Source organism: Aythya ferina, assembly GCF_964211825.1.
Source record: "Aythya ferina genome assembly, chromosome: 1".
Lineage (NCBI taxonomy): Eukaryota > Metazoa > Chordata > Aves > Anseriformes > Anatidae > Aythya > Aythya ferina.
This window is the reverse complement of record NC_140296.1, coordinates 164,523,640-164,547,091: the sequence shown is the minus strand read 5'-3', so window position 1 is coordinate 164,547,091 and position 23,452 is coordinate 164,523,640. Positions and strand designations below refer to the sequence as shown.

At 37.7% G+C, this 23,452-nt stretch overlaps 1 protein-coding gene across 1 annotated transcript in view; it reads left to right on the top strand.

Moving 5' to 3' along the window:
- Positions 1 to 23,452, top strand: part of LOC311438885 (uncharacterized protein) — a 121,191-nt gene that overhangs the window by 74,465 nt on the left and 23,274 nt on the right. Inside the window, exon 2 of the mRNA XM_084523840.1 lies at positions 5,592 to 5,743. Coding sequence (XP_084379966.1) covers positions 5,607 to 5,743 — 137 coding nt within the window. The 5' untranslated portion in view covers positions 5,592 to 5,606. The remainder of the gene's footprint in view (positions 1 to 5,591; positions 5,744 to 23,452) is intronic.

The window sequence follows — 23,452 nt, the reverse complement described above, 5'->3', positions numbered from 1 at the left end:
AGAAGTGGAAAGTGTTGTGGATAAATGACATTTTCCCAGACCTAAGAAAAAGACTTTGATAGTTTTATAGTATCTATTCTTTACCACTGAGAACGTTAAAATTGTTGCATGCATTTGTCAGAAGAGAATCACTAAAATGAATACTGCAATGAAGATGTTCTCATTCCAGAGGGTATAAAGTAACACAAGAAAAAATGATGAGGAAAGAATGTGTTCCTTCAGTAGACTCTTACATGATTGTCTTACAGAGGAGCTTTATCTCTGTGCGAATGTGTGAGGATCAGAATGGTTACCGTGAAAAAAAAAAAAAAAAAAAAAAAAAAAGAAAAAAAAAAAAAAGTACCTCTGAATTTAAAGTGTGTTGTTTTTGTAAAATATGTAAAAATCATATTTCTTCAATAATAAAGGAGAATTAGTCTCTGGTTGACCTATGTGCCTGGTTTGTGGTTTTGCTCTCAGTGAGATCATTATTAAACAGTAATAGTACATTTCCCATCTTTCTGTCTCTAGGATGCCAGCAATGGAGCTTTCAGACAATATTCATGACATCAGTGACTTCTTTTTGAGGACTAAAAATGGGAAGAAAAGAATTCTGTACACATAGGGAGGAAAATGATATTTATGAAAGGGAATAGCATATAATTTTTCCTCTGGTCAGAAGATTCCCTTAACAGTGAATATTCATAAATTTGTAGTCAGTTTTTCCTGAAGATAGCCTAATGCCAAGTTTTGGTTAGGGAGGAACAGCAATGTTCTTCAGGTAAGAGAAAAGGAGAACTCATCACATTTGCCCACAGGTAAATATAGACTGGACTGACTTCTTAGCGACACTTCTTAGAATGATTTGTTTATTTTTAAATGACGTCTTGTCATTTGACAACTTGCTGTTTTAATAATTGCTATGGAAACCACATGCTTTCAGTTTTTACTTGCTACCAAACCATTGTCAGGAATGTGACAACAGTAATGAATTCCTTTGAATACAACAAGTATGTTTTTTATCTGTCCTGGATTGTTTTTCTCTAAAGAATGACAGACTTCAGCTATAAATACGCTACCTGAAGTCTCACAGCCCACTGTGGATTGTTTGTGAGGATTGGATCCCAAGCAAAAGGGAAGCAGGAAGAAAAAGTCTAGTTTCTTCTTGTGATCTGAAATGCCAGGAAAAAGGCAGCATTGTCATTACTGCAATGCTCTGGACATGGAATTAGAGCTGGGGAAATAGGACAGTGCCCATACCTGCCAAGGAGTCATGCCTTGAGGACTTCCTTTGACTGATGTAGGACAGAGAAGGAGCTGTAGTCCCACACAGAGCTATAGTGAGACGTTTCTGTGCTTGGGGAGACTTCCTCACAGCTCTCGCAGGGGTCTTTCCAGTCACTGCTCTTGCAACAAGCCTACAGCCTACACAGCAGCCGCAGCAACAGAAGGGTCCAGGTTTACAATTACTCTACTTTGCCACATTTCTTAGCTACTTAGGGGCGTCCAGCCTTGCTACAGTTCTTGTAAGCCATTATCAGCTTCCAAAGAAAGCACTGTCCCTGGAGTTTGCCAGTTCTGCCATTGTCGATGTTGGTCATATTTGTGGAATAAATTCAGTAAGATGTGTCATCTCAAGTCCATAGTGAGGAGTTGGCAGCAGGGCTGGCAGCAGAAGGAGGAATACCTCTATGAATATTTTCTTTTGAATCCTGATACCTCTTTGGTGTCAGCAGAGTTTAGTGGCATTGAGCTTCGTGTATAATATTTGCTATGCAGAGAGAATTTCTTCATCATGAGTTGAAGTTTATCTTTAATTGAATAGCCCCATGTTGTTAGGAGTCAGGCAGAAAAGGAATTGCTGAGCTGTTACTGCTGCGTAGTTGGTTATTTTATTATAGCTTTTCTAACATGTCTTTTTTCTCAAGTAATCCATCCCAATGGCTTCAGACTTTCTCCACAGGAGAAGTTTTCTATCCCCTTGATCATCCTTGCTGCCTATGAATTTTCTTTCATAATCATGCATTATCCATCAACACATTCTGCCTGAAGATGTCTGCTCAGTTGGTAGACATTTGATAAATTACATGTTCAGCCTAGGTACTTCCAGAGAGAAAGACGTTCCTATCTGTCTGTCATTCTGAGTCTCTTGGTAGGTTATTAAAAGAAAGTCTTTTCTACCTGAATCCCCTTATCTGATTCAAGAAGTGTCTGCTCCTATGTCTCTTTTTTAACACTGGATGATGCAGATCACTCTCTTCCTGACTGCCTTGTTCTTGATCACCACCATCTCAATTCCTGCCAACCATGGATACTACTGACAGTGATTTTTTTTTAATGTTTTCATCTTCAGTATTGATGCAAATATTGCATCAGGTCTTGAGCTGATCCCTGCAGAAATGCAGTGGAGTCATCTCATTTGCTAACATTCCCCACTTGACTCAGCAACCTGTCAGCATATTTTGAATTCAATTACCTTGCGCTGTACTTTTTATAGCAGTGACTTTTTAAAAATCAAAACTGCATGTGATAATAGGCCTCTCATGGCATCTTTCAGTACTCTTTACCATTTTTTGTATGATAAATGATAACACAATTTGGTGATTTTACTTGTAGTTTTTTTGTGATCTGAAATTAATTTGCTCTGTCTCAGATTTGTTTTGCCTACGTCAGTTTTTGTTTATGCATTTGCTAAACTGTGAACATCTGCCAAGGCACTGGAGAGCATTTTCTGCAGAATCAGTAAGAATATTTTGCAGCTAGGCCAGATTTTTTTTTCCCTAAATGAAACTTCTAAGTGTTGCCTTATTGGGAACTATTTCCAATTGACTGTCAGGGGAATTTTCTATTCCTTTACTTCCACAGTTCTTTGTTGTTTTACTTGTTTTTCTCCTCTATCTGAGAATTGCACTTCTCCAAAGTGAAGCTGAGGTCGGGGTTTGGGCTAGCTGGAGCTTGCTTGAGGTGCAAGGCCCAAGCAGTGCTGCAGCATGGCTTGGCCAGGCACCAAGGGCCCAGGCCTGAGCGTGCATTGCCTCTGAAACGAAGGAAGCTCCTCACAGCTCTTTGCAGCTCTCTCACCACAGGTTACACAGCCCCACCATAGCAATCCTGGCCTGGAGCACTTGCATCCAAGCCCAGAGGGGGGAGTTGGGTGTACTAGAGGCCACACAGCATTTGTAGGGGCTCTAGAAAGTCATTTGCTTAAGAATTGCAGGCTACATTATTATAGGCAAAGTAACCGATTTCAGTTTGCCTCACAGTTAGGTTTTTGTTTGCTTGTTCTTTTCTGTCCAAGAGGACTACAAGTGGTACTAGGTCAATTACTTAATTAGTTAATGAGAATTTTATGGAAATTTGGAATTTTTGCTCAAAGTCCATTTGTTTTAGTGATGCAATGTTTAACTCCTTCAGAGATTATTGCAGGTATAGTGAATATTATATGGAGATAACATGAACTTGAATAAAGAGGTTCATCCACAAATACTTGGATGACATCATAACATGAAAGTTACGATGAAGATGTGTGTGAGAAGTCTTAAGGACAGAAAATCTGATGAAGGATTTTTCTTTGGGAACTGTGTGTTATATGGAACAAACAAAAAAAAAAAACAGTACACAAATCTTTTGCATGCCTCTTTGGGAATCTAGGACAGGTTATTAGTAAAAAGAAAGTTTTTGGCATTAATGATACTCCTCCCTACTTCTTTGACTGTGAATTCTTTTTGTTGTTATTGGTTGGTTGTTTTTGTTTTGTTTTTGTTTATACTCTCTTCATTTGCTTCTTATCACTCATCACCTCCTCTATCCTTAAAAGAAAAAAAAGAGAGACTCTTCAGTTGTGCCTTCTGGTTTGCCCTGCTTTTTTTCCTTTTGTGGCCAACCTCCGCTCTGGCACTGCTCTCAGCAACAGTAGCTCACTGTAGGGCTGCAAAGCCAGCAGTAGGTATCCATCCTTGGCTGGGCATCCTGCACTCTGGAAATTGCCAGCTGACCATTGTTGCTCTTGCAGCTGGAAAGAGACGAAGTCCTGGAAGCCTGCATCACAGCCAGCAGGCAGTTTGCTGTTTGGGGATGGGGCAACAAACATGATTTGTGTGTGTTTTTGTAGAGGCATTTACAATTAGTGCCTTCTTACTGCAATAAAAATACGGGATTTAGTAAACTCTTCAAGGTATTCAAATGCCTGTGTTCCATTTGCATCTTAGCAAATTGAAAAGTATTAATTAGAGTTTTGCATGTTACTTTCTTTTTCACTGAACCTATTAATCTATCTATTGTATTGTGTTTGTCTTATTGCAAATGTGCTGCTTTAGAGGAAAAAAAGTAAAAAAATAAACGTTTCTTGAACGTTACTGGCAGATCTCCAGACCATACTGCCTACAGCTGGTAAAGAATTCAAAGTTGTGCCTGCAGCTCTTGAAAGTAATAAAATACATGAACATGGGTGACACTTGTTAGGAAGGACATGCTCCAAATTTGCATTTACACAAAGCTGGTGGAGGTATAAATTTGTTTTGTGAATGGTAAACTGCTGTAAAATTGGTGACATTTTCAGTGGTGAAACTTTCTCTTTATTCATGGCTTCCTGCATAACGCATTGACAAAGCTGTTTTGCATTATGAAAAGCATTTGTCTCTCCTATCTTGTTTGTGTGCTTTGTCAAAGTTCATCTTCCAAGCTTGGCCTTTCTAGCAAAAAGGTTATGTAGCAATACCTGTACAGCTAAAGATCATTCCACTTTAACAACATCTTTTCATCATTTTGATATACGTATGGAGCAATTCATTCATTCCAGTAACACATACAGAAAGACTGTTGTTAGGTGATCCTGTGCTGACTGCTTTTCATATTTGCAGAACCACAGAAAAATATTTTTGATTATTTTTTGTTATTATTATTATTTACCAGTGGACAATTTGTCATGTCCAATTACTTCTGTTTACAATTTTCCTGACTATGCCCTGTAGCTCAAGACAATGTTTAGTTTTCTAAAACCAAACCAAACAAAAAATAACAGATACCACACTAACACAGTTAAAGGGGTCTTTGGCTTCTCTCCAGTTTTTGCATGCAGTAGCAGCACAACGATGTCAATAAGCCAATTGTAAGCAGCTGAGTGGGAATTTTTCCAGAAACGAGAGACAAATTCTAAGTGACAAAAAGCTGGTGTTACGAGCTGCAGTCCTGTGCAAAGGGTATATGGCTGAAGTGCCACTATATCCGGAGACTCTTAGTTCCGTGGGACTCTGAACGTTTTACAGCCCGTTTCACAGTAAGGACAAATGAAGGAATGACTCCCTCTGCTGGCAGTGTAATAAAAGCTGTTTGAGGCTGTCTTTTCATTTGCTTGTCCATTTGTCCTATTTTTCTTAGTAGCAGCTAGTATGTCCTTTGGTCATTCAAGAGATTGTGCCCAAAGCTTGTGAAATTTATTCCTGCAAGTGAGTACACTTACTGTATTATTATTTTTAACAAATCCTTCTTTAAAGTCTTACTTGAAATTACTTCAGTTGCTGTGTTACCGCTACTATTACATGTTCAAGCCTTGGACTGTCAAGGAATTATGAAGTATTTTTATCCTGTGACATTTTAAATTATTCTCTCCATAGGGGAAGCCTGTGGGAATGCCAGATGCTGGTGCCTATTTCCGCATGCTAGCAGAGCATGAAGTAGCTGCCCTCTTTACTTCACCAACTGCAATTAGAGCAATCCGTCAGCAGGACCCTGAGGCAGCCCTGGGAAAGCAGTACTCTCTGAAAAGGTGAACTAAGGATACACTGGAAGCAGTTTCTTACAGAAGCAGACTGGATGAGCTAAGAATAGCAATGTCTGGGGCTTTGCCCACCTCTGTATAACAGAATTCAAATATAGTCTAGGTGTACGTGTATTTGCTTGTGAATTTATATTGATAGTTTGGAGGAAAGGCAAGCTATTAAAAAGATGACTCTTTAATTGCTCATTAAAAAGAAGACTCTGAGGTTAAGAATTCTTAGTGAGTTAAGATTGCTTACTCAATCTTCATTTTACTCCACTGTGCTCATACCCTTTAATACAGACTTGGATTACATGATCCCGTACTGTTTTCCCACATGACCTCCCACTTCTCTGAGTTCACAGGATCTTCAGTGTTCATTTAATCAGCAGCTAGTCAATATTTATCTCCCTAAAATTTAGTTACTGCTTATGGTTATATGTTGCTATTTCATGCTGTTTTTAAAGTGTTTATCACTGTGCTACCTCATGCTTCAACATCATGACTGAGTTCATCCTCACAAATCCCTTGTGAGATGAGAGAGTGGTATTATCCGTGTTTTGCAGATGAGAGGCTGAGGCACAGAGAGATTAAGGTCAAAGTCTTCTATTAATTTTGCATACTCAGACTGAGCCATTGAACTACCACTATTTCTGAGTTTTTAGAATCATATGGTTAAAATACTTTATTAGTATTTTGTGGTTAAAATGCCTCTCACACTGACTTGATGCATCTGTGAGTGTTTAGTACTTCTACAAATCACGTTTCAGTATCGTACGCCAAATATTCTAAAAAAGAAAAATATGTGGTTTTAGACCAGATACAGTCTTGGACCTGAATAATTTGCTCAGTATTCAGTCATGAACATCTTTTATCACACTTCTCCAAAGAGAAAAGGAAGATGTAAAGCCATGTAGCTCAATTAGACCTCCACTCTCATAATTGCTCTGGGAAGTTTTGTTTATCAATAAGCTGGATTTATTCCTCAGGTATTCATTACAAGTTCATCATTACTTTCTTCCATGTTGAGTGTTGTCATCAATCGTTTCCCTTCCATGAAATGGGGAACAAACTCATTTGGGACCCTAATGCCCTATTCTTCTATGATGTTTAGTGACAAGAAAATGATACAGATTCTAGAAAATTTAATTGCTATTCCTCAGCATTTTTTTAGGCAGTGACTAAAATGAGTCAGTGTGTAATTAGAGTAATAATTGACTAGAAAATCTGCTAACCTGCTCTGTAAGTTGTTGCATTTTCTGACCAAAGAATTACAGGCAAGTTAGAGTCCCTATGCTGATAGCAGTTGCCCCAGATATAAAGAGGTATTTCACCAGTCCTACTCAGTGTGTAGTTCATGAGCTTCTCCATTTGTGCACAGATTTATTCATCTCATAATTAATGCAGCTTTGGGCTATGCAATCCCTTGGTATGCAACTTCTCCTCTAGTGAAGCATTTAGTATCTAGCATTCTTGTGGATTGTCTTTAGTCACTTTTATGCAAAATCCAAAGCCTTTTGCACCTGTGGGTAAAAAAGGCAAGTCTGGTGACTGTTCTCTGAATCCCAGTGTAGTGCTATAAGTCTTCTTAGTGTAATGCTGACAGTCTTCTACGTGCCTTTCCTTCCATGTTAGATAAGGATTATCTTACTGTAAACATCTAGTCATGGCTCTAACTTCCTGGCTATGTGTGATACTGTGGTGTATATTATTGAACTGGGAAAGATGCTTAAATTAGACTGGCTATCCTATAATGATTTCAATACTAATGTCCAGCTAGTTACAGTGAGTGTTATTTTATAGGTTAAGCTTCAGTTCTTAAAAAATCAAATCCAGTGGGTGATTGAAATTTTCTTTCTAGGAAAATTCTTGCTTTTGGGTGTTATTTAGGTGGACTTTTCCATCCAAGGTCAAGATAATTTTCTGTTTCAGTTTGGATTAAGACTTACTTTTACTTGATACTCTCGATCTATGATACATCCTTGTCCATTATTTGGTGCAGACTCTGTGAAGTGGGATGTCTTTCTCCCACCTGGAGTAAAATGTATTCCTATTTACTCTAAGACTATAGACTAAGACTCTAAGACTAAGTAAAATGGCTAGGAATGCATCCCTGAAAGAGGGTACCACCATGTTTCTTTTAATTCCTGAAAACTTCTATTAAAAACTGAAATAGGTTAAGGCGATTTATTTTTAAATCTGATTAAAAAAAAAAAAAAAAAAAAAAAAAAAGACTACTGCTGTTAAGGTACAGGGGTGGTGGACAATGCCAGCTTCCAGCATACAAGGGAGTACTTGATTTACAGGAGTAAATTGAATGATGAACAGATTTTTGTTCTTTTGAAATAAGTTAAATAGGTCCCTGTTAAAAACTAATGTTGGCGGCATCACTCACAACTAAACAAAATTATGTGTGATGTTTCCAAAGGTTATAGTGTGCCTGCTTCAAAATCCTTGTTGGATTTTGGAGTCAAATCTTGAAATTTGTTTGCTTTCAAAACATCACCTGAGTCTTAAACATGACTTATGCTAAACACCAAAAGAGATTTGTAATTTGTATTACTACAGGATAAAAGCCCTGTTCAACCACATATTGCTACAGGATCTGTAGCAGGCTTGTTTTTTTGACAACTCACAGTGCTGTTAAGCTGGCCATCTAATCATATTGCTGCCTGTTGTGTTTGAAAAGCAGCGAACACCCAAATTCCATGACCTGGGTGTATTCTGGTTGGCTTGTGGAATCTGTTTTCATCTTTACAAGGTAACTCTGTAACGTCGACCTATTGACTCTTCCCCTGTTTGGAATCACACTTCATCTTTTAATTGACTTAATTCTTACAAACTGTTTAGGTCTGATTTCCAAATGACTGACAACTGACAGTTGTGCACGAAATGAGGCAGTAACACCGCAGATTAGATTAAGATACAAGTAAAAATTTGTAGCTTGTGTTCCATAGTGTAATTGGCTTTCTTTGCCTTAGGTCAGTTGTGAATGTTCTGCCATTTTATACCGAGAGAGTCTGGAGACTGAAGCATGTTCATCTGATAACAGATATTAATGTGCTTGCTTTAGAAAGAAATACAAGGCTGCCTAAAATCTGTTCAGAAATAATGGATATACAGTCAATTAGTAACTGCTAGTTTCTATCTCACACAGAAACATAACACAGGAACAAGGGGATGTGAAATTAAAGTAGCAAATTCAAAGCTGTTAGAAAGAAATGCTTTCTCACATAATTCATGTCTCACACGTGCTGCTAGAGATGTGATTAAGACTCAGAATCTAGGACAATTGAAGTACAGTATGCAGTGCTCTCTGCTACCCCCTACTCTGTGCTATTAAAGTTTATGTATGGCCATTCCTATTGGAGTCTTGAGCTGAATTTATGAAGAGTCTTTGTGGAGCTCCCCTTCACCTGCATTGGGAGAAGGAGCTGAGCTGTTCTTAATGTTCTGCATTTCTGGCTCTGTCACCCAAACCTCAAGTGCTTGGATTGTCATGAACAAGGTAAAATCTGTTCAGTGGACAAGAACAAACAAAGACACCAAGGGAGAGAAAATAAAAGATCTCAATTTATTTAATTATTTATTTATTACATATTTAAGAGTCTACAGTCTCCAGGTGCATTAAGAATTACTAAGAGTTCTTTATTTCCAGTTTCTGTAAAGAAGTACAAATTAACCTCCTCATTGTTTTTTCAGGAAAAAAAAAAAAAAAAAAAAAGAAAAAGGTGTGGGAGGGGGGAGGGGAAGCTTATTTAATGTGATGCAGAGATTTTCTTTGCCAGTAAAAACTGGTATATATATTTCAGAGTTAAAAACACTTTTATTATCTTTTAATCTTGAATAATGTAACTGAGATTATTACCCATGTGAACACTCCTGCTCTGGGGCAATGTGGTTTCTTCTGTGCTTGGAGTATGAAAAGGTACGTACTTTGCTGAACAACTTAGGTTGTGCTAGGGCCACTAGGGACCTTGATCTGTCCCCTGCATTAGGGGGGTACTTCACATCCAGTCCACTGGACTCTTGAATAGGGTCTAAAGTCTGGATTGAACTGAAATTTATGTTAGGAGTGTAGGTTTTCAAAATGACAACGTAGAACATGTTTACTTAGAGAGGTTTTAAGATCCTTCTTCCCCATTAAATGTGTTGCAGTGATAGACAATTGCAATTATAGGTGCATTGACATGCTGTGAAGTTTTAAGTGGATTGTAAAGATTTGTTCACAGCAGGACATTTTATAACCATTGCTATCTCTCTCGTTATACTGTTTGATAGGAGAAGATAATCTCATATTCTTAGACTTTGTTAGGCTTATGGCACTTTGCTCTTGTATTCTTTTTGATGGATTTGAACCATAAGTTGCCCAAAGAGCTGGTCCCTGTCCTTCCCACAACATAGGATTCCTCTAGATCCTGCAGATCCAGGTCTGATTATTAAAGCAGGGAATTCAAAAGGAGGAATTCTGGTTTTGGTCTAGAGGAAAACACACTGATTTAACTTTTTGGCAAGCCTTTTAAGACATTGGGGTATTGCTAGCTCTGTTTTTAAAACAAGAACACTTAACAGAGTTTTTCAACAGTTTATAAAGTTAATAAGTTCATAAATTTAATTTTTAAATCAAAGCTGAAATTTTGTGTTTAGCATGCCTAGTTACAGGATATACAATGCAATGTAAATTTAACAGTGCTTAACAGGAGTGTCCTGAATGTAAACATGAGTCTTAAAAAACTTCGGAAAATACAATTTGTGGTTTTTACTTATACAATATTTTGCTTTCTTCTATCATAAACTTTTATCTGTTCTGTAACTCCCACTTAACTATTAGCTGTTATTGTCAGCAATGGCTTGTGCTTTCAAAGAAAATGCATTCGTGTGCAAGATACTAATTGGAGACACACTCATTATCTTCTAATTATCTTTGAATATTTTCACTGTGCTTCTTTGATGTAAAAGCTGCTTGCTTACACATTTGCTTTAAGGTTTTGTATATTTTATCTGTATCTCGTATGAAAATACATACTCCAGAGTAACCTGGAAGTTCCAACAAGAAGTGCAAGGGCAATCAAGAAAGACTTCAGGGCTTTGGGACAACTCAAGGGATCAGGACCACGAGTAGCTTTGTCCTCTCTCTCTTCAGTTGCAGGGAATGATGAGAGGAGAAGCAGGAAATGACAGCAGATCAATCCCTGGCTCCAAGCTTGGTGTTGTTGGCAGAACTTTGTTTTGTTTTTTGATCACAGGTTGTTTTACATGACCCCAGGCCTGCTCGCAACAGCGGGGTTCACCAGTCTCAAAGGGGGAAAGGGGTTTTGCTCAGGAGTTAGCAGGGCTCACCGAGAGATCTTTAAACTAGATTCGAAGGAGGAAAGGGATAAAAACAGGCTCACTAGAGATAAGCCAGAGCGTGATATGTCAGTGGCTGCAGGACAATGTGCTAGCAAGGCCCTTCAGTATGCTGTCCCAGGCCAGGTAGGGGATGGAGAGCCATGTGACAGCAAAGACACAAGGGATATTGATGGGTTAGAAATCATGGAAGTGCCTGAGAAAAGGTCATGTAGCAATTAGAGCTTCTCCCCCTAGAAAGGTGATGGGATCACTAAACCAACTGAAATGCATCTACACCAATGCACACAGCATGGGAAACAAACAGGAGGATCTGGAAGCCATTGTGCAGCAGGAAAATGGATATAGCTGCCATCACAGAAACATGGTGGGATGACTTGCACAACTAGAGTGCTGTAATGGGTGGCTGTAGTCTCTTCAGAAGAGATAGGCTCAGAAGGAGAGGTGGTGGCCTAGCACTGTATGTTAGGGAGTGTTTTGACTGTCTTGAGCTTAATGATGGTGACAATCAGGTTGAGTGTTTATGGGTAAGAATGGGGGAGGGCCAACCAGGCAGGTGTCATGGGAGTCTGCTACAGACTGCCCAACCAGGATGAAAAGGCAGTTGAAATAGAGAAGAGGAGGCTGAGGAGAATCCTTATTGTGATCTACACCTTCCTCACAAGGGGGAGTGGAGAGGCAGCTTTTCTCTGGTGACCAGCAATAAGACCCAAGGGAACGGCTTGAAGCTGCTACAGGGGAGGGTCAGGCTGGACATCAGGAAAAGTTTTTTCACCAAACAGGTGGTCAGGCACTGAAACAGTCTACACAGGGAAGTGGTCATGGCACAGAGCCTGCCAGATTTCAGGAAGTGTTTGGACAATACGCTCAGACACATGGTCTGATTTTAATTTTTCTTTCTTTTTTTTTTTTTTGATGGAGGTGGTCTTTTGGAGGAGTGTGTTGCAAAGAAAGATAGGGGGTATTTTGGAGTAGTTTTAATGCCAGAGTCAGTTGTTGGGCTACTTGAAGCTCCAAAAGTAAATTACTCTCTAAAGTTGCCTCTTACTCTTTTTGTGGACTATAGAAGCCTAGAGAACTAGGTCAGCTTAGACTTTTTTTTTTTTTTTTTGATGATAAGATTCAAATAAGATAAATAGTATGCATTGCTGTCACAAACTATATTATAAAACCAGACTTATACTATTGATACTGCACTGAATATAAACGAGTGGTTCACCTCAGCATAGTTGGCCATTTTTACTTCTTGTTCATCTGTACTTCATGAACCTGAATTCAAAGTTCTGTGTTTCTACCTGAAGATGACTGCTTATTTTTTTGTTGGAGGTGTGGGGGCAAGATTATAAATCATTCTTCACTTTAGTACCTTCTTATTAGATGATGATATTTGGTCATGAGTATCCATGAGTTTAAATGCAATTTTAAGTTGCTTGTTAGGAAATTAGAAGTGCAAAAAATCTCCTATGACAAGAATAAAGTTACTGTACAACTGTACAGAGATCAAAACCTTGGCAGCATGCAGTAATATACTGTAAAGTCTCACTTCTAAGTACGAATAGTCATGTTTAAGAAAGCTACAGTTGACACAGAGGACCTTGCCATACTAAACAGGGCATGAAGTGAATTTGTGATGTTTAAGGAGGGACAACAAAGTTTGACAGAACATCCAATAAAAGGTGATGAAGATTGAGACTGTCGGGGGGTTTATTACTCAGGTGTATATCGCTGTATAATTTAGATACGGAGATTGTATCAGTTGTTACTGCCAGGTGTTGCATTTCTTTTCTGCCAAAATTGGCTGCAGAGTATCCAGCCAAATAAGCTGAATTCCATTACTAGTGTTATATGATTGCCATTATCTGATAGAATTGCATTATTTATTTATTTTTTTATAAGTAAATAGCTCCTGTCTATGCAGGAAAAGGGCTTTAGCTGCCATTGTTTCTCCACAAGAATCATTTCCAAAGACTTATAAAAAGAACATGGGGAGCTAGTTAGCAGTGTCCCCTGGGAGTCTACTCTAGAGAATTTTGGGAGGTCCATGAAAGCTAGTCAGTTTTCGAGAACCACTTTTTAAAAGTCCCAAGATTGATACCTAATGGCTTATTTCTTTATATGAAAATGCTTTTTATCTCTAATAATCTAGCAAATTATTACATATTCCCAAATTTGATATTTGTCTGTATTCTTCCAAAGCAAGAACAAAACTGTGAGAAATATTGGCATCTTAATTTTACCTGAATACTGTAGTCTTATTCATGCAAGTCTTAGATGTTGACATTCATGCAAGTCTTAGATGTTGACTCTTTCAAATAAGGCTAAAGCAGAAGATGGTGGAGGAGAGAAGTCTAGTATCTGTGTTATCAGTATTTCTTGTAAGATGGAGTAATTTCTATTATTTTGCTTATGACTGAGCTAAGTAAGGAAGAGATCAGCTTTGCAGAATAGAGGTGACCGAGTCACTATTTGGAGGCAGAAATGAGTGAAAGGAAGTAAAAGTTTGACATGCTAAATTATTAAAAAAAAAAAAAAAAAAAAAAAAGATGAAAACAAAAAAAAGAGACAGAGAAAAGGAAATGTAAAACAGCTATTCAGAAATTGTAGGTTAAGACTTTCATTTTGTCTTTGGAAGATTTATTGAGTATATGAAACCATTGTGAATTGAAGCAGTTGAAATGAAAGGAAGCTTTCATTAGAGGTCTTCAAGGTGTTTATACCAGAAAAGCCCAATTGATTACTGCTTTGATTTGTGTCAATGTCTTCATCAATAACATTTTTTTATTTTAATATTTGTGTTGCAAATATAGTAAGCACACGTTGAAAAATGTGCAATGCATGTCACAAGATCAATAAGTGGCACGTAGGATTTTAGGAAATAAGGACTGCTAAGCATTTGCTGTTTTCTTTGGAGACATGGCAGTGAATGAAAGAATAGTCCTTTCAGATCCTGTACTCATCTGTACATAGGGAGAGGATAATTTTGTTTTGGATTTGTACAGGTGTTTTGTTTTTGCTTATATATACAAAATGGCACTTAGTATTTAAATAGTAATTTTCATCTTCAAAGTAATTGTGCAAACAGGAGTAAATTAATTCCTTTAACACCCTGGTGAAGTAACTAAAGTTGTTCCAGTCTGGCAGACATTAAATTGAGAAAGACAAGTATCTTTCCTACCCCAAGCTATTCAGGAAGCCACTGCAAATTTTGTGTTAGAAATCAGTTTTCTCTGCTCAGAGATAGATTTTTATATCATATTTACATATGTTTTGTGGTATTTTGAGTCTTTGTGAAGGAAAACAGAAAAGTGTTTTTCAGACCTCTAAGTCTCTGTGTGTGATGATGTTTATAGAGAATGATGCTACATTTCAGTATTCCTGCTAGGAGCTTCACAAGGAACTTTGCCAAATCTATTTGAAATAACCTAAACAATGTTTAAGTTGCACTCACTGTGTCAAATTCTTTGGAGCAGTCTCAGTACACAAAGAAATGTGGGTTACCTTGGTTTTGGATCTAGCTTTCAAATCAAAAAAAAAAAAAAAACCAGCAATGAAGGTGTGAAGGTGTGAAGAGCTGCGGAAGCACAGACGCTCTGAAAGTTTGTGCTAAACATTCCTAGCTGCTTCCATGGTAGCTATTCAGTATTTGTAGCAGAAGGAAATAAAATGAGTCTTCTACACCTTTTTTGACATTTTCAGAAGTTAGCAAGATTTCCATTTCTTCTAAACAAATACAGGATGCAAAGAAAAAATTCAGATATAAATTTGCAGTATAAAATGCCAGTCAAGAGACATATTCAAGGGGGGGATTTTTTTATTTATTCTTGGTTGTGTACTTCTCATACTACAGGAATCTAAGTTACATAGCGTGCAAGCATAGGGGGTTCGAGTTGGAGAATCAACCATTTCATGTTGTGATACAATTGCCTTAAGTGTTCTGACTGTCAGTTCGCTAACAGGCAGAACTAAGAAGATTGTGCACGTTTTCAGTTTTCATGGAATCAATGAATGGCTTGGGTTGGAAGTGACTTTAAAGATCATCTAGTTCCAACACACCTGCCATGGGCAGGGACACCTCCCACTTGACCAGGTTGGCCAAGGCCTCATCCAGCATAGCCTTGAACACCTCCAGGGGTGAAGCATCCACAGCTTCTCTGGGCAACCTGTGCCAGTGCTAGTTCCACAGGACTACTGGTCATGCTGATATTTTATTAGGACTATGCAAGCAGAAAACTGTACCATTTAATTCAGTATAAAAATATACACAGTGTAATATATTCAAGGAATTGTTTCCTACTACAATTATTTAAGCAGAAGAGTTCATTAGTGTGGTCTCCAAGCAGCATGGTCTGGTCCCCTGTCTTCAGTTTCCATCGTGTTGTCTTGGTAACATTGTACATAATGTTCTTGTGAGCATCCAGAAAGACGGATCTTGCAGCTGAATTCTGTTAGGTAATCTATGCAGGTGTCTGCTACAGAACTGTTCCTCAGGTGAGTTACCTTGCCAATTTAGACCTCCATCTCCCCCCATTTGACAGTTGGGTTCCACATTTTGTTCTTCAGTCATCTCTGCTTTGCCTGGGTCAAAACTGTGCACATGTGCATTTCAGTCCATTGAATATGATGAAATTTTCAGAGAAAGAGGCAACAGGAAAGGCAAATTAAACAAAAGGTAACTGTTCATTTACAGTGAAAGAGTCAGTTCTTGGATATATATTTTTTTTAATTATTTATTTTTTTGTCAGAGTTGCAGTTGTGGAGTTACATAACCAAAGCATCTAGAGCTCTGATGGAAGATGGTGCTCAGATCTAGGTACTCAGATGGCTGGCAGAGATTTCTTTCAGAGTTCAGACTGTTGTTTTAGGTTATCAGATAGTTCCTCAGTACACATTCTGTTCTTGCTTTTAAAGACATTTGTATCCTGTAGACTAGTATCATATTTTGCTTTTGGTGGAAACTAATCTACAAAACAGTTCTTTAAAACTGGGAATTACTCTGTGGAAAATTCTGCAGCTATGTAGCCCTGAATTGCAGAGGCCTCAGAGCATAATGTTGTGGATAACTGAACTTGTAACAGGTGTTCATGTTGAGGGAGAAATGCAGTCATTCTCCCAGTCATAGTGAACTATTCTATTCTATTCTATTCTATTCTATTCTATTCTATTCTATTCTATTCTATTCTAATTTAGCATAACTTCAAAGAGCCAATATAATTTAATGTAATTTCAGTTTTTTAATGAGCCAAGTAAAAAGCTTTGGGCAAGCCAACTGATCTCTTAAACCTGTGAAGAACAGTCAGTGCCTCTTTCTCAGTATTTAAGTAATGCTAGCGTTCAGACATGGAGGGAGAGAGAGAGAGAGGAAACAGCTCCTTTTCAGCATGGGATGTGGGAGACCTGAATTCACACGTACATCCCATGTTGCAAAGATTGTACTGGTTCAGTGAGAGGAAGAGTGTTCTGGCTTGGAATAAATAATAATAATAATAATAATTTTAAAAGGGGGGGGGGGGGGGGAGATCTCTTGTTTTTATTTATGGAATTGACTATACTTTGAGTATGTTAGCCAGTAAGCACACCAGGCCCTTCTAGTAAAAAGAAAAAAAAAAAAAAAAAAAAAAGTGCACCTCTTGTCTTTAAATTCCTGGGAATTCTCTTTTCGCTCTTTTCCACCTGGGTGTTCTGTCTTTTTTCCTCCCACTGGTGAGCACCTCTTCTGTGTTGATTAAAAATTCAGTATCAAACGTGCTGTCTCATGTACAATTTCAGTTTTCTGTCTTACGTATACTGACATTTTCTAATTTAAAATAATTAGAAAGTACCTTAAGCTTTTCTGTTCCCATTTGACTTCAGTTTCTCTGTGCTTATTAATCTTAATCACTTCTGATTGCCTTTCCACATGCAGCCAGGGGCATCCATTAATATGAATGAAGCATTATTCATGTTTTTCTGATTTTAAAAAAATTATTTGTATGATTGAGATGACTGAGAATAAAAGAACTGTAAAGCGAACTTAAGTTACAGAGTTCATCCATGAACAACTTAGAGTTGCCCTGGATAGGCAGATGAAGAAGAGCTACCTTTAGGAGCTACTGTGTTAAGAGAGAGTAGAGCAGCCTCAAGTGCTCAAAGGAGACAAGCTGTGGCAGCACCTCCGGTTTGTGTGTGTGAAGATGTTACAGGTTGCTGATCTTGTTCTTGTTGCATGGCAACTGTTTTGTGTTGTGTTGGTTTTTTTTTTGTAGCTCGGAGATTGAAGCCCTCATTAGTGTAAAGTAGATGATTTTTTTTTCTGATGATTTGAGAACAGAAATGCTAGTAGTGAGCTGCATGAGTCTACTGCTTGTAAGGAATAATCCTTTACAAGATTTAGAGCTGCCCAGTGAAAGTAGAGAGAGAACAATAGTTTCTAAGATGTTAAACCCAGATACAGAAAAAAAATATTGTGAATTACACAGTAGTAATTTTATCTGTCTTTTCTATCTTGGTAGTATTACTATGCATACGATGCATTAAGGTTTCCCCAAACGATTAAACAGTAAACTATTAGCACTGAGATGTGTAATTATTTTTTATAATCTCCATTTATCTCTTAGTACTTCATCATGTATCAGTTATGATATTACAGTAGGAAGGAAATAAAAATCTGAAATTCATTTACAGTCTGGAAGCATATTATAATTCAGTGCGTTTCCTGACATCTTCAAACATGCTATTGGGCTTCTTCATAATATGACCACAAAACCACATTTTGCTATATGCAAGTTGTAAGACATACATTAAAATTTACCATTTGATAGCAAAGGAACCGGGTATGTTTATTACAAAATGAATGCATAAACTTCAGATGCTTTGTGACTAGCTTGCCAATTCATGATGACTGAAGTTATTTCCTTCTTTGGAGAATTTTATTTTGATAATTGCCACGGTCTACCAACATTTAACTAAGTTAAACGATATATATATAGCTAACTAAACTGTATTGTGTACGTTTATTCTGTTAATTTTGATTGGATGTGCTTTGAAATCTTCATAGGCCTTGTATGTATGTATTATTCCACTCCACACAGCACAGTTTGTAAATATGTTCTGTATTTGGATAGAATCAAGAAAGGGAGCCTTGAGGGAATTCTAATGTTCTGGGGGGTTGATTTTATTTTTAAATGAATGGATCAAATACAGCAATAGAATCATTATACAAGAAGTATTTGGCCTTCAAAAGTGTAATATGTATTCATGGTAATTGATGCATTATGCCTACAAGTGCTTTGAAACATTTAGAAATACTTCAAAAATTACTTGTTTCTTATCTGACTTTCAATTCTAAAAATAAGCATGGAAACTCAGGCACTTCAGGCACTTCAGAAATATTACTTTATACATATTACTTTATAAACAAATGGATTTTTTTGAGAAACAGGCTTCAGATTTTCAAATAGCTTTAGCTTATTTTGTGGTTTTCCTAAGCTTCTGTACATCTGCAAGAAATGAGGCAAATACTCTGCTTTTGGCTAGCTGTGCACAGCTGTTGTACAGGTATTAACATGGCTCCACAGTCAAGTTGATATTAATATAATACCTAGATCGTGCAAACAAGCTTGAAGTTGTCACACTCAGCACAGTGTGCATGCCTAATAATATGGGAATGCCTGCCCATTCATTTAAAAAATTAAAATATATTTAATTCATGCAACTTGCAACATAATGCAGTATTCATTTCTAAAGGTGGGGGATTGTGTCCCAGCTGAGGTGGGAGGGGGAGGCATTCATCAACAGAGCTGAAGGTTAGAATCTGAAATAAAGTGAAACCAATGGAATAACTACCTAGATGAGCTTTGAGCAAGCTAGTGGTTGCTAAAGCTCTGCTCCAGAAAAATGGAAGCACTTAAATGTGTACCCGTGTTTCATTTGTCATGTAAGGTGATATTCTGAATAAGGGACAAATGGATTGTGGGGGAGACAATACTTATGATCCTATTCCTGTTTTGATGAAACATACTGAAATAAATAGCTTTGCACTGTGTGTGTGTGATATTGTGAATGCAAAGCGCAAACCAGCCCTGAGAAAGGGAGATCATCTCTGACAATTTGTTTTTACCCCTTCTTTTAAGCCAGTCCTAGCACGCATGTGGCTGTGTGGTGAGCAATATCAGCCAAAAACTAAGCTACCTAAAAGGAGGAACATTTTTTTAAATCTTTGTCAGTTCATCCAGTTGCCTATAAAAGTATGGGAGTATTCATGCTGAAAAAAAGAAAAAAAAAAAAAAGGAATTTACTGCCAAGGTGCAGAATGATAATGAGAACCAATTTTGTTTTTCCATAATCTGTGCTGATGTGTATTTAAATCAACTCAAGTCAGCTGTGCAACTGATTGTCCAGTTGTGCATTTTAATTGCAAAATTAGCCTTCTTCATATGTTGGATAATTAAAATGAATATGGCTGTCACATCTTTGTCCCTTTACGTTTTTGTTTGTGCTGCATTTCAGACAGTAAACACTCCTTCTGTGGTGTCTGTACTCTATGGCCCTGTTCTTTAAGCATTTTTGATGCTACTGTACATTAAAGAATATGGAGAATAAGGAAAACTTGAAATGGAAGTGAATAAGGAACAGTAAGTAGCCATAACCAGAAGGAATGCAAATTTTTGTGCCAGGCACAGTTTGTATCGTACAAACGCACAAGTACTGGATGGTCTGCTTAATTAACAGGTCTTTCTGATTTCCTTAGTCACCCTTTTAGAAATGGGTTCATTTCCTATTTATGTGTCTTTGCCATGCATTTTTTCTAGTAGTTAATATATCACAGTTTCAGAGTAGAGAAAATTAAGCAATTCAGCATTTTTTAAGGTACTGTATACAAATTAACATGGTGAGAAAGGCTGGATTTATTTTCACTTGGATGTGAAGAATAAGGTGAGCAAAACGGTTGTTTTTCTGTGAGGCTTACAGTTAATTTGTTACACTGCTTCGTAGAGTAATAGTGAGAGTAATAAGCATGTTTTACTTCTGTCCCACCACAAGGTAACAAATAGTCTGTTCTGATCTGCTGAATGAATGCAATCTAAATGGTAGGCAGCCTGAAGGAAAAATCACGCTTTAGGTATAATAGCGTCTCTTAAGGCTGGTGCAAGAAAGTCTTAGCTGACTTTTTCTTTCCAGTTGGTTTCCTGCACATGCTTTACACTAGCTTTACATATTTTTGTAAGGCATTTCACAACTCCCTATAAAACATGTATGAAAAGGAGTACCTATGGAAGTCCTGATTACAAATTGTTCAGCCTGTGTACCTCACCTAAAATTGGGTATTTCTTTTGGGTTTTGCCATTATGAAAGACCCCTACTACTCACTGTATTTTGACATTCTGTATATACCTTGTATGTATTGTGTTGATTCTGTATGAGTTTAATTCACAAGAGGAGGAAGTTAAGAATAAAGTCAGATGGAGGAAAAATAAATGGTAATTGCGATCACTGTTCAAGAATTTATCTGCTGCATCCATCACACTCCTCAAAATAAGGGTTGAAATGAAATACAAAATGACGCATGACAGAGTTTTTGAAGTTTTGCTATTATTCAGCAAAGCCTTTCACAGTTTAGGATGACAGATTGTCTTTACTCTACCCTAATTGTGCATAATGTGTGAATTGGATTTAATTTCACACTTTCTTTCTAACAGCATTAGTAAAACTGAATCAGGGAATCCTTAAGAATTTACAGGTCTCCAGATTCTTCATTGTTGTCCTCTTGTGGCTTTTCTCATTTCTCTCTTATAATTCGTTGCAGTACCCTGCTAAATATGTTAGGAAGAAGATTAAAATTTCAGTAAATAAAAGCTCTGTCATAAAATTTCACTTCATTTGATGGCAGGCTTAAGCATATTTAAGAGGGAGTAGGTAAAAGGAATGGAGAATTTCTTGATATGATTATCATATATGTTAAAAAACAATTTTCACTAGCCTTTAATCTTAGAAGGCTGTAAAAATCATTGCATATCAATGTACACTGACAATATGGGTTCATCTGTACTGTACTTTTTTGGCAGTTTTCCATCTGACAGCCCAGCATCACATCCCACTCCCACAGCCAACCTGTGTACCTCTTTGCCGTGTGTGGTGTCATCTTGTTTTAATTTTGACAGATAATTAGGGTCAGACTATTTGTAGTGAAGTGCCCAACACTAGCCAAGTGTACTTTGTATATCTGCACATTAATACTTCATTAGGTGTCAGCCTGGAGCTCTGCAGAGAATATAGATATCTTCTAGGGAAAAGATGCAGAAAACTGTGGCAAAATTTTGCAGTTGATGTTTTTGAGTGTCTGTTGAAGGCATGGTTGAGCTATACTGTGAAAAGATTATCTGAAATTCTCTTCCAAGACCAGTGAGCATAAGACTAAAGTGGTGCTTGGGCTACCAGCCCAGCAATGTGCCTATCTATAATTTATCATGGCTTAACAGTGCTAAATCCGAAGTTGTGAGTGAGGCCACCTATAGCTAGTGCAGTCAGAGACTTGGAAGCTTGCTTGGGTTTTAATGACAGAGAATCACCTGGGAAACTGACAAATGTGCACAGTTGTATGCTGAAGGATGAAGAACACAAGGGCTGTATGAACACTTGATGAGCTGGTCCCTGAATGTCAGAGTCCTCCCCAGTACATATTCCTTTGATGTGTTCGGTTTAGTTTTATTATAAGGAAGCAGCATGGCATGCTGTGATGTGGATTTTGAGTGCTAGAACTTATCTGGTACTGTGGTTTTCTGTTTCTGGGTGCCCATTAGTTGTTGCCATGCTGAGAATACATGTTCCTGGTACATTATTGATTTCTTCATTCCATCCTTCCTGGCATAACTAAAATGACTGCTGTGTGGAGGGAGCATGTGCAGGGAGTTTTCAGAGCTGTCTTCTTGCTGTGTGGATGGATACTGCATGTTAATGTGTACTGCCTAAGCGTCCTCCCTTCTGTAAACCCTTGTCTCCATTTCGTCTGTGCTGTCTTCTGCTGTAGTAATCCCTTTAATTCCCCTTTACCAAAATTGCAGTTTTACCAGGAAAATGTCTGAAAACAGCACTGCCACAGTAAGAATTTAGTTTATTACATTTGTCGTATATGTTAATGTGTTAATGTATGACAATTGTTCCTTTTTCTTTTCTTTGTCTTCTGCTGCATAAGAACTCGCCACATCTTCTGCATGCTTCAAGCATCTATATGTGGCATCCTGACAAATTCAGCTGTACGTTAGTCACTTAGTGCAGCCCAAACCCAAATATTAATGTTGGAGTGCAGTGTATTTTCCCTAAGCATATCCTACCAGAAAATAAAATATTTTAGCAATCTAACAGTTTATTATATTGAAGAACATAAGACAGTTTAGAAATTGTAAGTGGTACAGGGCATTTTTCATCTTGAAAGTTGTGAGTTAATTCAAAACTGTTTATTTTGATTGAACTCGAATGTGTACTGTGAATGAGCAAGACAGTTTGGGGCACAGAACTACTAGCTGTTGCTCTGCATCATTTAGCAAAGCCCAGCTTCTTCAAGTCAGGCATGTGGGCAGATGGAGGAATTGTGATGAATAAAGTCAGGCATACAGACTTCCCGTAGTACTCATAAGTAAATGCACACTTTGCTTCTGCATCAGCAGCACTTTCTGTAATGTAAGAATTGCTTTCAGAGACACCAATGCAACAAAAATGCCTGTATCAGACTATCCATTAAGTGTCCAATAGAGCACAATAATATTGAAGTCTCTTTGAAATAATATCTTTCTCTTACATGTAGAGAGAGGCACATCTTTGAAATTCGAGGGTGATTTTCTTTAGATCGGCCCCTATCCTGAAAGTAGAGATGTAAGGAGGGATTTGGGACATTTTAACTGCTGTGATTTTAAGACAATCTCTCAGTTATTCTGTCCTGCAAGTCTCAGTAAAGTGCTTTTCATTATTCTCAGAGGTATATATATTCCCTCCATTGTAACTCAAAGCAGATGTTGAATGTACTTCAACATCTGAACTGTAGTTCAGACTGGTTGTGAAACATTGCTCTTCTAAATAGCTGTTTCATTGTCACATTATAAGGTGTTAGGCAAGAAGTAAATAGGGTTTATGATCCAGTTGTCCCTGAAAAGCCTTGCACAGCCGGAGGGCTGCTGACTTGCTTACATAGGGAGTGGAAGGCTAGCACCTTAGATGTGTGCAGAAGGGATTGATAAGACAGATCTACTCTTCTATTTGTTACAATAAAAATATGCAAGTTCCTAAAGATTGTGTTATTGGGAATCTGTCTAGACACTGCACATTAATTTCAGAGAATCTCCAACTATAAACAAATTAATCAAGTAAGGGATATCTGTGTGCACATTTAGACACCTGGTG